Raw genomic sequence first — 14,917 nt, forward strand, 5'->3', positions numbered from 1 at the left:
AAAAAAATGATGTGCACAGATTCATTATTTATAATAATTACTGCAACATAAAAATAACAATAGTCAGTTTTGATTTCGTAAGTAAGTCAACATGAAATTAAAATGGGCCCTATTTACCTTCCTATTAAAGGCCAGCTTGTCATATCGTGAATGATTCAACAGTGCATGTTATTATGGAGAAAACAAAAAGCATAAAGTCTGGATGGTAACAGTGACTATTTACCATTGCTTCAAATGTGGCTCATTCAGTGTTAGTTTTACTTTATCAAATAAAAAGAAATCAATCAAATGAAATATACACTACCTTTCAAAAGTTTGGGTTTTTTTTCGTTTTTGTTTTTTGCCCACCAAAGCTGTAGTTATTTAATTAAAAATACAGTAAAAACAGTAACATCGTGACATTATTACAATTTAAAAGAACAGTTTTCTATGTGAATATATAGCAAAATGTAATTTAAAATCAGATTTTGCATGTTTCTTTTTTGCAGTAACATCTTATCTCATAGACTACCATTCAAAACTTTGGGGTCAGTATGTTTGTTGTCATTTTTTTAATTATTTTTTATTCATCAAGGATGCATTAAATCCATTAAAAGTGACAGTAAAGACATAACGATAGAAAAGATTTCTATTAAAAATAAATGCTGTTCTTTGTTCTCCTGAAAAACATTTATCACGGTTTAGAAACACAACTGTTTCCGACATTAATAATAATCAGAAATGTTTCTTTATCATCAAATCATCATATTAGAATGATTTCTGAAGGATCATGTGACACTGAAGACTGGAGTAATGATGCTGAAAATTCAGCTTTGATCACAGGAATAAATTACATTTTAAAATATATTCACATAGAAAACAGTTATTTTAAACCGTAATAATATTTGACAATTTTACTGTTTTTACTGTATTCTTGATCAAATAAATGCAGCTTTGGTGAGCAGAAGAGACTTAATTTAGAAACATTTAACAGTCTTACCGACCTCAAACGATGTATTGATGTATAGGTGTCTCTAATTAAAACACATCTCTTGTTCTGCATTCTCCTAGCCTGGGAAAACCCAGACAACTTCCGGCAAATTCAGATTTGCTCGAGAAGTAGTCTGGCAAAGAGCTCATTCAAGCCCATTTCCAAGCCGTCGAAATCGCGGCACCAATCAAAAACGTTGGGGCGGGCTTTACACGATGACGATCACTCTGATTGGTTTTAGGTCTATCCAATTGCGCCCAGAGGCATTTGAGCGACGTCCGTTTTTTAAACTTTTAAATGCATTATTATATTCAAATTGCAAACACATGAGGACAGTCTCCATGAAAGACACACTGGCAGATGAACGTGCTACTACATTTCTCTCCGAAACGGTAGGGAATTAAATTAGATTTTATAGAGGATTTTAACTGTGACAAGATGATTGACAGGGCAGTTTAAGTGACAGGATGCACGCGACAGATCCGTCCGATAAAGATGACGAAGTAGTATGTCCTAAAGCTTGCCTACTTTTTTGCTACACATTCAAAAGTAAATATCTTTTCTTCACAAAAAGAGTACATACTTTTATGGCGTAGTGTAACTTAGGCAAATTGGGACGCAGCATATGGCTTTACACGATGACGATCGCTCTGATTGGATTTAGGTCTATCCAACTGCGCCCAGAGGCATTTGAGCGACGCCCGTTGGTGACGCCCCTTTGGAAATGATTTGTCTATGGAGCTTTGCCAGACCATAACTCAGTTACTACTGAGAATGGTCTGGTTTTAACCAGGCTAGCATTCTCCAATTAAACACGGCGCTGCATTGATTTAATTGGTTTCTCTTTCCTTATAATTCAGATTAATACACTTTTAAATTAACATTTCTCATTGCGTATATACTCCAATCCATTTTAAATTAACTTAAGCTCAGATTGTAATTGTATTCTTTATTATGCCACACTATGAAATGTGCTATATATAAATGTGCTGAGCCCATCAGGTCATAGTTAACAAGAGTTTGAGCATTTTCTACTGTAAAACTTGTTCACCGTTTGTGTCGTGTGAACTAGAGTCCACTTCTCTAATGCCCTAACTAAGTGTGAAGCTCTAGTACAAGACCGATATTTAAGTGTATTGAGGACGTGTGAAAATTTCCTCTCTTCTTTGTGTCCTAATTATTACAGCCGAGGATCTGTTGAGGGAATAGATTATCTGAGGATTGTGAAAAGGGCAGAAGTGCTGCGAGTGCTTTTACACGAGCCTGGGAATGGCATGGGAGTATTTTTCTTAAATATTTCATGCTTTCCCTAATTAAAATTTCAAGCACACTCGGATCACATGTGCACTTGCTCATGGAAAGGCCGTGAAACAGCCGGCGGGCCGCTGTTGTTGTTGTGTAATTGTTAGGGAGAGTTTTAATGAGCTAGTTGTCAGTTGGTTTGTGGTTGGAACGTCAAAGCCGTGTTCAGCTAACGGTCATAATTAGCAGAGCCGCTGTAACTTGTTTTTTGACAATCTATTAAAACAAAGCTGCTGTTTCCATCCAACGCGTTCTGCTTCGGCTCATTTGCGGTTTGTGTGTTTCTAAACTCAGTTCAACTTCTTGTAGGCTAATCAGAACGATTTCATTCGTCTAATAACGTTGCGACAGTACAGAAAGCTTTCCTGTAGCTCAAACAGTAAAGTGTTGGTGCTTGCAACGCTAAGGTCATGGGTTCGGTTCCCAGGGAAAGCGAGAACTGATATGAATGTAAATGCAATGCAAGTCGCTTTGGATAAAAGCGTCTGCCAAATATGTAAATGTATAACACGTGAAACAAGAAAGTTCACACAAACTTCATTCTTCAACTTTGATTTACTCGCCCTCGTTTTAAACTTAAATGTTTAACAGAATGTTCAGTAAAACTGAATTTTCAATTTCTGTCAATTGAAAGTGAAAATGAATCTGTCGAGTCCCAAAAATGAGGCGCATAAAAGCTGTCCACATTAGGTCATTTGTTAACTTTATGCGAGGAATATACCATATTTCTGACCCTGTAAAGCCAAACATATGAAATGCAAATTAAATGCAAAAATATGCAATTTAGATGTAATGTATAGTTCCAAAAAGTAAGATTCTTCTTATGCTTGTAATGTAAATCAATGAGATCTTTATAACAGTTTAGCAGACATAAAATGCATGTAAATATCAGTTGTCACTCTATATCTGCTAATAAATTGCAAGGAGATATTTAAATGCTTAGTAGCTCTGTAGTTTATTGTGTTGTGTTTTTATATGATGCAATAGAATTATGATTGAGAGATGAACAAATAAATGTTCCTCAAAAGCCTGATGGATCATATTTTAACATGATTTTTATAATCCAAAGTTGCTTCAGTCCAGTAAATGTGCGTTTTGAAGTATTACTAATGATATAATTATTCAAAAGTTTACTTTATAAAAATTAGAGGTTTAACACAGCAAAAAGACACGTCAAGCACAAGCTGAAGATGGACGTTTGCGCAATTATTCTAGATAAATAGACGACAGAAGGCATGTAGTAGATTGTGTGCAAAGTTTTGATCATTTTGAGGCCTTAGAAATGTGCATATCAAATATGATAACAGTAGGCTTCATAGGGTTCATTTGTGTCCAACCGCAAATAAAATTTGTGCTGGGAATAATGAGTTTTGGGCTTGTGGCTTGAGAAGACTATAGAAAACAAATATTCTGACTCAAGGCATATTGACTATTATTAAAAGGGACCTATTATGTTTTTGTTCACATGTTCACATTTAGGAACTAAACAGAGCGTTACTGACAGACTGGGAAGAGACGAGCTGCAAAAAATGGAGAATATGGGAAAAATTATGTTTTAAGCATGAAATCTTATCCTAGTCGAGCCCAAAAACAAAATCAAGACTTTGTGAAAGAGCATAACAGGTCCTCTTTATCATTTTTGTATGTATTTTTGGAGCTTGACAGCGTCTATCCCTTCACTTTCATTGAATTGAAAAGAGCAGCATGTTCCAGGCTAGGGTGAGCAAATGATTTTTAATTTTGTGAGCTGTCCCTTTAACAACTATTTATTTATTATCTACCGAATAAACATCCACAGCTCCTGCGTCTCTGGCTCTTTCTTCTGGCCTGTGTCTCTTTGTCTCTCTCTGTTTCTCTGGAGGGTGTTTGTGAAAGGACTCCGGGTAAGTGACCTGCTTAATCTGACGTGTCCAGACTTCTGCCCCGAGACCAGCGCCAGTCATTCCAGCACGAGGGAGAACGAGTGTGTGTGTGTGTGTGTGCAGGAGCACTGAAATGGGTCACCTTGGCGACTTTTGAAGAAACTCGCCTCTGGAACACTTGGGAATATTTCTTCAGATCAAAGTCTCTGGTTTCCTCCCTCGGCCGTCCTCTCGCGCTCTTGTCCTTCCTTTGCCCCGTCTAACACAAACTGCACCATTAAATCTAATCAGTCTTTATTTCTCAGGGGTGACTTTGTATCTGCACGGCAACCACATAAACCATGCAACGCTTTAATGCAGTTAAACGCTACCAGGAGACATATGCATCAAACATTTATGAAAACCTGTGACAGGTCGAGCGTTAATTCTTTACGGTTAGCTGATGAAAATCCACTGAAATGCGGTAAACTCTAGGTTATGCTAGAGAATACAATGCTCAAAATGCTCCAAGTTACTACATTTGTCTACCATAAACAGCCTACAGTTACTGGCTAATGAACTTTATCACATGGCAGAAGAGCTGAGCGCAAAAGCATGTTTTCGGCTGTATTGTTCCTCATTTAGAGCAGCGTTGGTGTTGTTCGGAGCGCACAGGTGCATGCAGACAGATGCTGATAGGAGTGAGCGATTGTCTTCAGGTGTGGCTGCTGCGCTCTTGTTAAAAAAAACATGAGATTTCTCATGCAAATTGGATGTTTTCTTTGTTTTTACCTCCGCTAGATGCATTGTGAATCGGTTGTGCTTTAAAAGATGGTTTGTTGTTTGTATCGAACATTTGCATGCATCTTGAAATCATGATAGATGGGTTGAGTGAGCGGTGCCAGGTTGAGCTACTCGATGCTAATGCCGCGGCTCTCTTTCAAATTCTATTGAGCTCCTACCTTGAAAGCATCATTGGCAATGCAGTAGGCAAATAAAAGCTTTGTTTTGGCCATGTTGGCAGCGTTGCATGTTTCTGCAATCCCGGAATGCATTGTGATTAGCTCAGTATTTTATTCAACAAAGGAACATTTTTGATAGGAAAAAAAAGGCTCCATCCAATTAAAAATGAAGCATTTCTCCCAGCATTTATTGTTTCACCCAGCTAGCTCATGTCGTTTCAAAATGTATTTTATTTCTGCTATTTTCTGTAAAAATGAAAGTAGATGCGGACAGACTCTGTTGAGTTCTGAAAATGACCATAAAGGTCGCATAAAAGTGGAGCATATATGATTTGCGTGCTGTTTTCCAAGAGTTCAAAAAACGTTGCCAGCCACCGCCAGCATTTTTGATCATTTTCACAAAAGTTTCATGGCCCCCAGAATATTTAGTTGTATGCATATATGAATATGCAATACATAAAAAAAAGAACTGCCTCTGCTTTTAAACCAAAAAAATGTTTTATTCTAGCTTAATGCATTATTTTATTTTATTTAACACTTGAATGTGGGCAAGTTTCATAAAAATAGCAACATTTTGAGCAAAAAGCTGAGAAAATCCTGTTTTTGTCAAAGACTACATCCAGATCATCAAAACACAGATGGAGTAGATCGAGTCCATCAACACCCTCAAAGCTTCACAGCTCGTCCTGGGTCGACATTTCATTCAGTAACATCAGGCAGTTTTGATTTATATGCTGTTTAATATTGACAATCGCATTATTTTACTTATGCATATGATTCTGCTTCTTCTTTGCCTGTGTTTTGATCAGGAGATTCAGTACTCTTTCAGAAGATGTGTAATAGCGCCCCCTACCATATAACAGTGATAACACTGAAAGCCGTAAATGTCCTTCATTGGCGGGGAAAGAGTTAATTAAAACATCTTAATGCAAAGGCCCAGTGCGAGTTAGAGGCCCTAGACGCCATGAACTGAGAAAATGCACAACTTCAATGCAATGCAAGTCACTTTGGATAAAATCATCCGCCGTCTGTATTTGTGTGTGGGTTTGGATGCCTGAAGCTCACTGACAGTAGAAAAGGTTTGGAATAAAGCCAAAGTGTTGCATTATTGAATAGACTCAATGCTCATCAACTGCCTACGAATTTCCTCTAGAATCTCAGTGCCGCGTGAGCCTCCAGTGTAGGACTATCCCATAGCAAACTATGGTAGTACCAAACACTTTCTACCATAGTTCTAACAATTGACAATCACAAATAATTACGATATAGTGTATTATATATACAACGCTGTTTGGATTTAAACAGGCAAATGCTTAAGAGTCTATGATTGGATCATTATTGCATTGATTATTATGTTTCTATCATGTTATATGTTTGGCAACAGTTCTTCTAACCCTAACTGATGGAGTGTGTAGCTTTTAATTTCTTAAACACCCATGTATGAAGACACATCATGACCATATTCCAGGAGGACATTGTCAAGATTCATCAGACTCAGATTGTGAAGGAATGGTTGTGAGAGAGAATGAAGAATCATTTTCACACATGAATCGGCTCCTCTGAGTCCAGATCTTAAACTCATTGATAGTCTTTGTGATGTGCTGGAGGAGACTTTACAGAGAGCTGGACTCTTGCATTGACAATACAAGATCTGGACCAAAAATTGATGCACCTCTTAACATCACAATATTTATTTCCATCAAGAGGTTCATACATTTTTGGTCCAGATCTTGTATTGTCAATGCAAGAGTCCAGCTCTCTGTAAAGTCTCCTCCAGCACATCACAAAGACTATCAATGAGTTTAAGATCTGGACTAGGAGGAGACAATTCATGTTTCACGTGTATACATCACAACAGGGAAGAAAAGACCATCGCAACTTCTGTTTCATGCCGACTTTAAACTTTAAAATGCTTGTTTCTGCACAGGTGAGGCTCATGACCAGGACGTCCAGGTGGTGGAGCTGCCCATTGTCGACAGTCTTCACCCCAGACCCCCGTACCTCCCGCTCGCTATCCCAGAAGACCTTGCTCCCCGACTGCAGCGTCTGCATGGTGACCCGTCCGTCTGGTGGGTGTCTCAGTTCGTCAAGTACCTGGTCCGTCCTCAGGCCTGGCTGGAGAAGGAGATCCAAGAAACGTGTGTCAAACTGGGCTTTAAACACCCTATTATTGGGTCGGTATATCTCTCATCTTCTCTCAGTCTATCAGATAATCCTTTTATTTGTCTTCTCGCATTTCTTTCCATCTGTGTGTGTGTGTGTGTGTGTTTTATCTGTGCCCGTGGCAGACGCGTCTGGGTGGGTGTTACACTGATAAAACACTGCGAGATAAAGATGACACACATGATAATGACAATGAACATGACTCACGATCATGATTAAATTAATGAGAATAACTGAGAACTGAATGATTGCGGCCCCATAGGAAGCATCATTCTCTCATGACAGCGCTGTGAAATATAATAACCCAAATAATATAATAAAGTAAATCTACAATGAAGCATAGAGATCAGATGAAAAGAGAGAGATAGACAAATACTAATGAGTTTGGTACATTCAGATGCTCCTGTTTCGGGAAAATGTTCCTGTCAGTCTGTCAGTTTAATTTTAATGCATTTCTTTTATTAAAAATATGTGAAGCATAGTGTGTTGTTCTTCAAATCATGTGTTTGTTGATGCTGTGCTAGTACTTACTTTCACTGATAAATGAGCAGACTTTCAGACTTACCTGGCAAATTATATATATATATATATATATATGAAGACTTCAAGTGCAAAAACCTCTAAGTGCCATCTGAAATTTTCTTCTAAAATGATCGTTTTTATCAAGCTCATATATTTAGGTTCAGTAATTTCACTTTAATTACAATTAATAGGTCATTTTCATTGCCATTAAAGTGAAATAACTGAACATAAACATACAAGCTTGATAAAAAATGATCATTCCAGAAGAAAATTTCAGATGGCACTTAGAGGTTTTTGCATCTGAAGTCTTCATATATTTATTTATTTATATATATTTTTCACTGAAAAAATTATGTTCTTCATCAGTATTTTTGTTTTGTTTTCTAGTACAAATATTGAAACATTCTTAAATCAAGATACATGATGTACTTGAGTTTCACAGTGACTAAAGATTGTAAGTCTTGATTTCTGAAAATAAAATAAAAATTATGTGACTTTAAGCTCAAACAAGAAAAAAAATTGCAAATAAAGTCAGAGAAATAAACTTCATTTTAAGGGAATTTTTCTGACCCCACTGGCAGATGAATACATTTATTTAGATAAAAATAATATCCTAAGTCATTTTGCTTCACAAGTAAATGCATTTTGATTTAAGAATGTTTAAATATACATGTACTAGAAAACAAGACTAAAAGTGAGGATGATCATCATTTTTTGCCGTGTTGCTTTGGTTGCATTGCATAATATGTAGGGGTGTGACGAGATCTCGTGTTACGAGATCTCGCGAGATTAAAACGCGACGAGATTTCTCGTCGAGGTGAAACTTTGTCTCGTGAGTAAAAAAAAAAAAAAAAAAAAAAAAAAAACTTTGTCTCGTGAGTTGTTGTGATGTAAGCGTGATGGAGCGTGAGGGTGAAATTTGTATTGAAGATGCCCCTGCCACTTTTAAATCATTTGTGTGCCGGGCCAATCACACACACACTCCGCACACACACACACTCACTGTCCCTCGCTCACTCACTCACTCGCGCGCACACACACACACGCTCACTCGCACGCACACTCACTGTAACCGCACTCTCACTCACTCTCGCTCACACTCAACCCGTCGTGGAGGACCGTTAAAATTAAACATGCTAGTCTTTCTGTCGTGATGTCGTGAAGCATCACAGACGCGTTGTCGCCCACTATGACACACTATACGAAATGAAACGATCGAATCTTGCGTCCCGACGCCCGTTGTCCTTTACGAGTCTCCACGAAACGGATCGTGCCAAAATCGCGCTAAAATAGTGTAATCTGAACCAGGCAGGTAATAAACATTTGACCTATCGCGCAAAGAACCTATTAAAGCACTAATACATGGGAACAGTAGGGCCTATAGCTTAAAGTCATATCGACATCGCAATATTAAACAATGTTATCGCACATCGCAGCTTTTCCTCATATCGTGCAGCCCTAGTTACTGCCCAAAGGTCTCAACTGCTGCCAGAAATCGTCGACATGCTTATATTCTTGAAAAAGAACATGACCATAATCTTAGGCTTATCTTAGTTAATTTATCTCTTTTTCATGCTTGAAGAAAAAAATTGTTTCTGTTTGAACTTGTAGTTTTGAGAGAGCAGTACTTTGATTATGGATACACACTTACTGTTTGCACTTAAAGTGTTATTTCAGTTATTTATATTTATTTTATTTATACTGTTTTATTTTTTTATGTTCGATTTGTGGAAAGGAGTTAGATTTCTCATGTGAAATCGTACAGGGAGAAGTAGAGTTTATAGCAAAACATTTTGCAGTGTTTGCATGTCCTTTACTGCATAGAATTCATTAAAATAGAAGTAAAATAACATTCAGTACAAGTTGATTTCAAAATGCACATAAATTGTTTTGCATTTTGTGATTTTCAGTTGAATAAAAGACTATTTTCCATTCATATATTTCATCATTGAGGATTTCTTAAAAATTGTGTAAAAATCTCGTCTTGTCTCGTTCTCGTGAACCCAATCTCGTGTCTCGTCTCGTCTCGTGGAGTAAGCGTCTCGTCACACCCCTAATAATATGTGATATAGATCATTAAAAATGACATTAATTTACATGTTTTCATGGTTAAGACTACATAAGTAGCTCAAACAGTTTTGACATTCATGCATTTGGCAGATGCTTTTATCCAAATTGTCTTACATTGCATTCAAGGTGTGCATTTGATCAGTTCTTGTTTTCTCTGGGAATCAAAGCAGTGATCTTGGCTTTGCTACTGCAGTTCTACTATAAAAGCTACAAGTAAAAAAATAGGATTTGCGGTAACACTTAATAATAACGTTCAGTTGTAAGTCATTTATAAGTGGTTAGTTAATGATGAACTAATCATTTACAAAACATTCACAAAAAAATATCATTTATTAAACATTTATGAAACGCATAGTCATGTTTTGTAAATGATTAGTTAATCATTTATTAATCACTTGTAAATGACTTGTAACGGAATTTACAAAACATACATAAAATGTTAGCATATCACTTGCTAATCATTTATGAATGTTTTGTAAATTATTAGTTCATCATTAACTAACCACTTATAAATGACTTACAACTGAACGTTATTATGAAGTGTTAGATTAGCAAAATTAGATTAGCCTCAGATTAGCAAAATCGACATGGCCACTACAAACCTCTCTGATGACAAATGAAGGGATAGTCCCAATTGTTTCTAAACAGAAGCAGATAAATCCAGTTGAATCAACTCAAAGTGTCTCTGTCTTCCAGTGTCCATGTCAGACGGACAGATAAAGTCGGGACGGAGGCCGCGTTTCACCCCATAGAGGAGTACATGGTCCACGTGGAGGAACAGTTCCAGTACATGGCCCAACGGGGACACGTGGATAAAAAACGAGTGTATTTGGCCACCGACGACCCCTCGCTGTTACAGGAAGCAAAAACCAAGTGAGTTATGAGTCCTGAAGGGGATTTTGACAAATGCTACAAAAGTGCAGAGAAAGAGAGACAGACAACACACAAAAAACAGCTTTTTACTTCGCTCTCACTGAGTTAAAAGCATTGAAGGTTTCTACAAATAAACGCTGCAGTTCATCATTGCATGCAGAAAAATTAAGAAATATATATTTTACATGTTTTTATAAACTCACATTACATTATACAAATACACACATTTCCTGCGAGAGCTTATATTTCACTTTATAAATTACTTTAAATTTAAATGTAATTATAGCTTATCATTTATTTATGTATAATGCATTTGTTTGGTATTTATATTATTTTATTTGTAACCATATATAAATGCAAATTTATAATTACAATTTTTACATTTTATGTATAGTTATATAATGAAAACATATATATTTGATGAGTCATCAGTATTCTAAATGTATTATGCACTATTTTCATCTTCCAGTTTGAAAATGTAAGTTAATAATTTATTTATTCATAATGTATTTGTTTGGAATTTATTTAATTTGTAACCATATATAAATGAAAATGTATAATTACAATTGTTACATTTTTCATATAGTTATATAATGGAAACATATATATTTGATGAGTCATCAATATTCTAAATATGTTTTGCACTATTTCATCATTCAAAATGTTCATTTTAAACCTGGAAGATGGAAAAAAGAAACAAAACAAAAATCCAAATTTTTCTCCTATATTTAAAATTACAGATGCTAACATTGTCTTCAATGATGTGCAACACAAGTTGTTAAAATATTGTTTAGTGTATCAGAACCCTTTAATTAGTTAATGGTCACATCCTAAATTGGCCTCATCTAATATTGAAATGTATTTTTTATATTTTAAATGTGTTTTTCAGGTACGCCGACTATGAGTTCATCAGTGACAACTCCATCTCTTGGTCGGCAAGTTTACACAACCGATACACAGAGAATTCCCTCCGAGGCGTCATCCTGGACATCCACTTCCTGTCCCAGACTGACTTCCTGGTTTGCACCTTCTCCTCACAGGTACATAGACCACGGCGTACAAAAACTCTTGTTATCCTTAAACCACCAGTTGTTTGTTTTACTGGTAACACTTTACAATAAGGTTTCATTTGTTAACATTAAAGAGGTCATGGGAAATCAACTTTGCCTTGATCTTTGGACATATAAGAGGTCTTTATACCATTAAATATCATCCTGTAAGTTTCATATCTTAAAACTTCCTCCTCATTATAAACAGGATTTATAATCAAGCTCCAAAAATGGCTCGTTTTGATATTTCGGGATCTGTGACGTCACATGGGCAAATACATTTGCATATGCATGCCTCCAGTGCCAATCATTGACGAATAGTTGTACATCATCGCACCATAGGCCCCGCCCACTGGCGTCCAGTCGCTTAATGGCTGGCACTTGCCTGACCCGGACGAGAACGTCACGTCAAATCAAACAGAAGCCATTATAATCCCTGACGCTGTCTACACTGAGGACAGTATAGAGACGCGAGTTCAGTTTCTGACGCGCTACACAGGCTTGAGTCTGTTGACAACAGGACAAATGGAAGAGTGAAAGAACATTCGCTTTGAACGTCCAGTTTAAACAGATCATTTGCTCATTTCTGTAGAGACTTCACAAGGATTCCAGCGGCGGAAACAAGTGGATGGTTTATTTTAATGGATCGTGTCGGAGGATTATATGTTAGTTCAGAACATTTGACTACAGATTATTTTGTCTGTAAATGATGTTTTTTTATGAATGTTTTCAAAACACTCACTCATGCGCAACAGCAACGGGGCGTTGATACTGGTTCCTATGAAATGACGTTAGCCAATCATACCAGTGGCCGTTTACTGGCAAGCCTTAAAGGAGCAGCGCCTTATAAACAAGTCATTTCAGACCAGAGGGTCAGAATGAGGGTTGAAAATTATTTTTTTCATATCATTTTTTTTTTCATACATTAGTTAACATGAAACATACTTGTAAAGCATTTATTAATCTTAGTGAATGTAAATTTCATTCAGTTGTATCTGTAAATATTATTTAATGGACCTGAGCTGACATGAGCAGATTATTTTTGTTAACACTTTACAATAAGTTTCATTAGTTATTATTAGTTAATTTATTAACTAACATGAACTAACAATGAGCAATACATTTGTTACTGTATTTGTTAATGTTAGTTAATGAAAATACAACTGTTAATTGTTTGTTCATGTTAGTTCACAGTGCATTAACTAATGTTAACAAATACATTTGATTTTGATAATGTATTAGTAAATGTTGAAATGAATATTAACTAAGAGTAATAAATGCTGTAGAAGTATTGTTCATTCTTTGTTCACGTTAACTAATGAACCTTATTGCAAAGTGTAACCGTATTTTTTAACTAACATTAATAAACACCGTTTCACCATGTCCAACATTGTTCCGCCTTTGTTGTGTGTGTGTGTGTGTGTGTGTGTGTGTGTGTGTGTGTCAGGTGTGCCGTGTGGCTTATGAGATCATGCAGACTCTTCACCCGGACGCCTCCGCTTTCTTCCGCTCTTTGGACGACATCTACTACTTCGGTGGACAGAACGCACACAATCAAATGGCCATCTACCCACACCAGGCCCGCACGCCGGAGGACATCCCGCTGGAGCCCGGGGACGTCATCGGAGTGGCCGGAAACCACTGGGACGGGTTCTCCAAAGGGGTCAACCGCAAACTGGGACGCACCGGCCTCTACCCGTCCTATAAAGTGAAGGAGAAGGTGGAGACGGTGAAGTATCCCACTTACCCCGAGGCAGACAAGCTGCTGAGCTTATAGAACAACAGAGATTAATGATCACCAACACGAGGACGGAGGAACGAACTCGCCATGCCGAGGATCGCCGGATGGATGTAACTTTTATTCCAACCTGACTGAGGTTTGTATAAATTGCATAAGGATCTCCTAGACTGATGTGGACATCAAGAGCCTTCGAAACGGCTCTCAGATCAGCAGAAGCAAACGATTCAAACATTTGTTTTTTTTATTATAATATTTTCTTTTTTTTAATATTCTCTTGCCTTCTTTGCCACTTTCTCTGTCCTCAAACTCAAACTGGAGTGAATCTCACAGAGGATGTCAGGAATATGTTTAGGTCACATTTCATCCACAAAATCAACAGAAAAAGTAAGAACTTATTTATTTATTTATTACATTAAGAAAATTAAGCCTATATGAAAATAATACCTCAAATTATATTATTTTTGTTTTTTTGGCATTTATAATGTGTATGTTTATTTATAACGTATTTGTTTAATTTATTCACCATTTATAACTTACCATTATGAAAAATAGGTTTATTTTTTATTTTCACATTATTTTAGTATTTGTTATGCTATTTATTAAATGAGAATGAATTACAAACTCAAAACTTTCCGAGACATTAAAGCAATGCAAATTGGGAGTTGAAATGTATTTATAATTAATTTTAAAAGTATTTATTTATTTAGTATTTATTTATTTATTTATAATTTATGAACATTTATATATAATAAGCATATAATGAAAATATATTATTTCAATTATTTTCACAGTATGGTAGTATTAGTCTTTTATTTATCCTGATTGTTTAGTCACAAACAGTCAGTATATTATTCAAATTGCAGAGAAAATGTAATTTCTTATTTCTTTCATTTGATTTAGTGGTGAAATATGATCTGGACATTTTCTTGAAATTGTGTTTCTCATTTTTTCATCGTCACGCTGCGCTCTTACGTTCTCGATCTGTCTTAAGTCTGTACATGTGCATTTATGTGTGTGTTCACACAAACTATTTGTGCTTTATTTATTGTGCATCCAGAGCGGTGCCTGAAATGAAAGGAAACGGCTTTAGAGAACTTTATATATAAAAAAGGAATTATTAAATAGTTGTTAAGGTAACTTAACAATTTACCTATTGTTGTCAAATGACTCATTGTTACTGATCCCCGAATCATTTGGCAATTTTACAAATGAACACAGGTTTAAAAGTGATCTCATTAGAGATTCATAAGTATTGTTATGTAAAGTGTGACTTGGGCAAAATAATAATAATTACAATTGATACATACATTACAACATTAATATTTTGGCATGTACAGCTTCAGAAAAGTACATGTTTAGCATTAATTTGTTTTGTTTCACAGAATATTAAGAATATAATAAGGTTCCTGTTGTTCCACCAGCCT

General features: G+C 36.1%; 1 protein-coding gene across 2 annotated transcripts in view; it reads left to right on the forward strand.

Moving 5' to 3' along the window:
• The window catches only part of fut8b (fucosyltransferase 8b (alpha (1,6) fucosyltransferase)), a 100,670-nt gene that overhangs the window by 84,495 nt on the left and 1,258 nt on the right, over positions 1 to 14,917 (forward strand). For both annotated transcript variants that reach the window (XM_084090712.1, XM_084090713.1), the window contains 4 exons: positions 7,003 to 7,249; positions 10,527 to 10,703; positions 11,593 to 11,743; positions 13,200 to 14,917. The exon at positions 13,200 to 14,917 is cut by the window's right edge and continues 1,258 nt beyond it. In XM_084090712.1, the coding sequence (XP_083946838.1) occupies positions 7,003 to 7,249; positions 10,527 to 10,703; positions 11,593 to 11,743; positions 13,200 to 13,529 (905 nt within the window). In that variant the 3' untranslated portion in view covers positions 13,530 to 14,917. The remainder of the gene's footprint in view (positions 1 to 7,002; positions 7,250 to 10,526; positions 10,704 to 11,592; positions 11,744 to 13,199) is intronic.

Source organism: Abramis brama, assembly GCF_963993115.1.
Source record: "Abramis brama genome assembly, chromosome: 18".
Lineage (NCBI taxonomy): Eukaryota > Metazoa > Chordata > Actinopteri > Cypriniformes > Leuciscidae > Abramis > Abramis brama.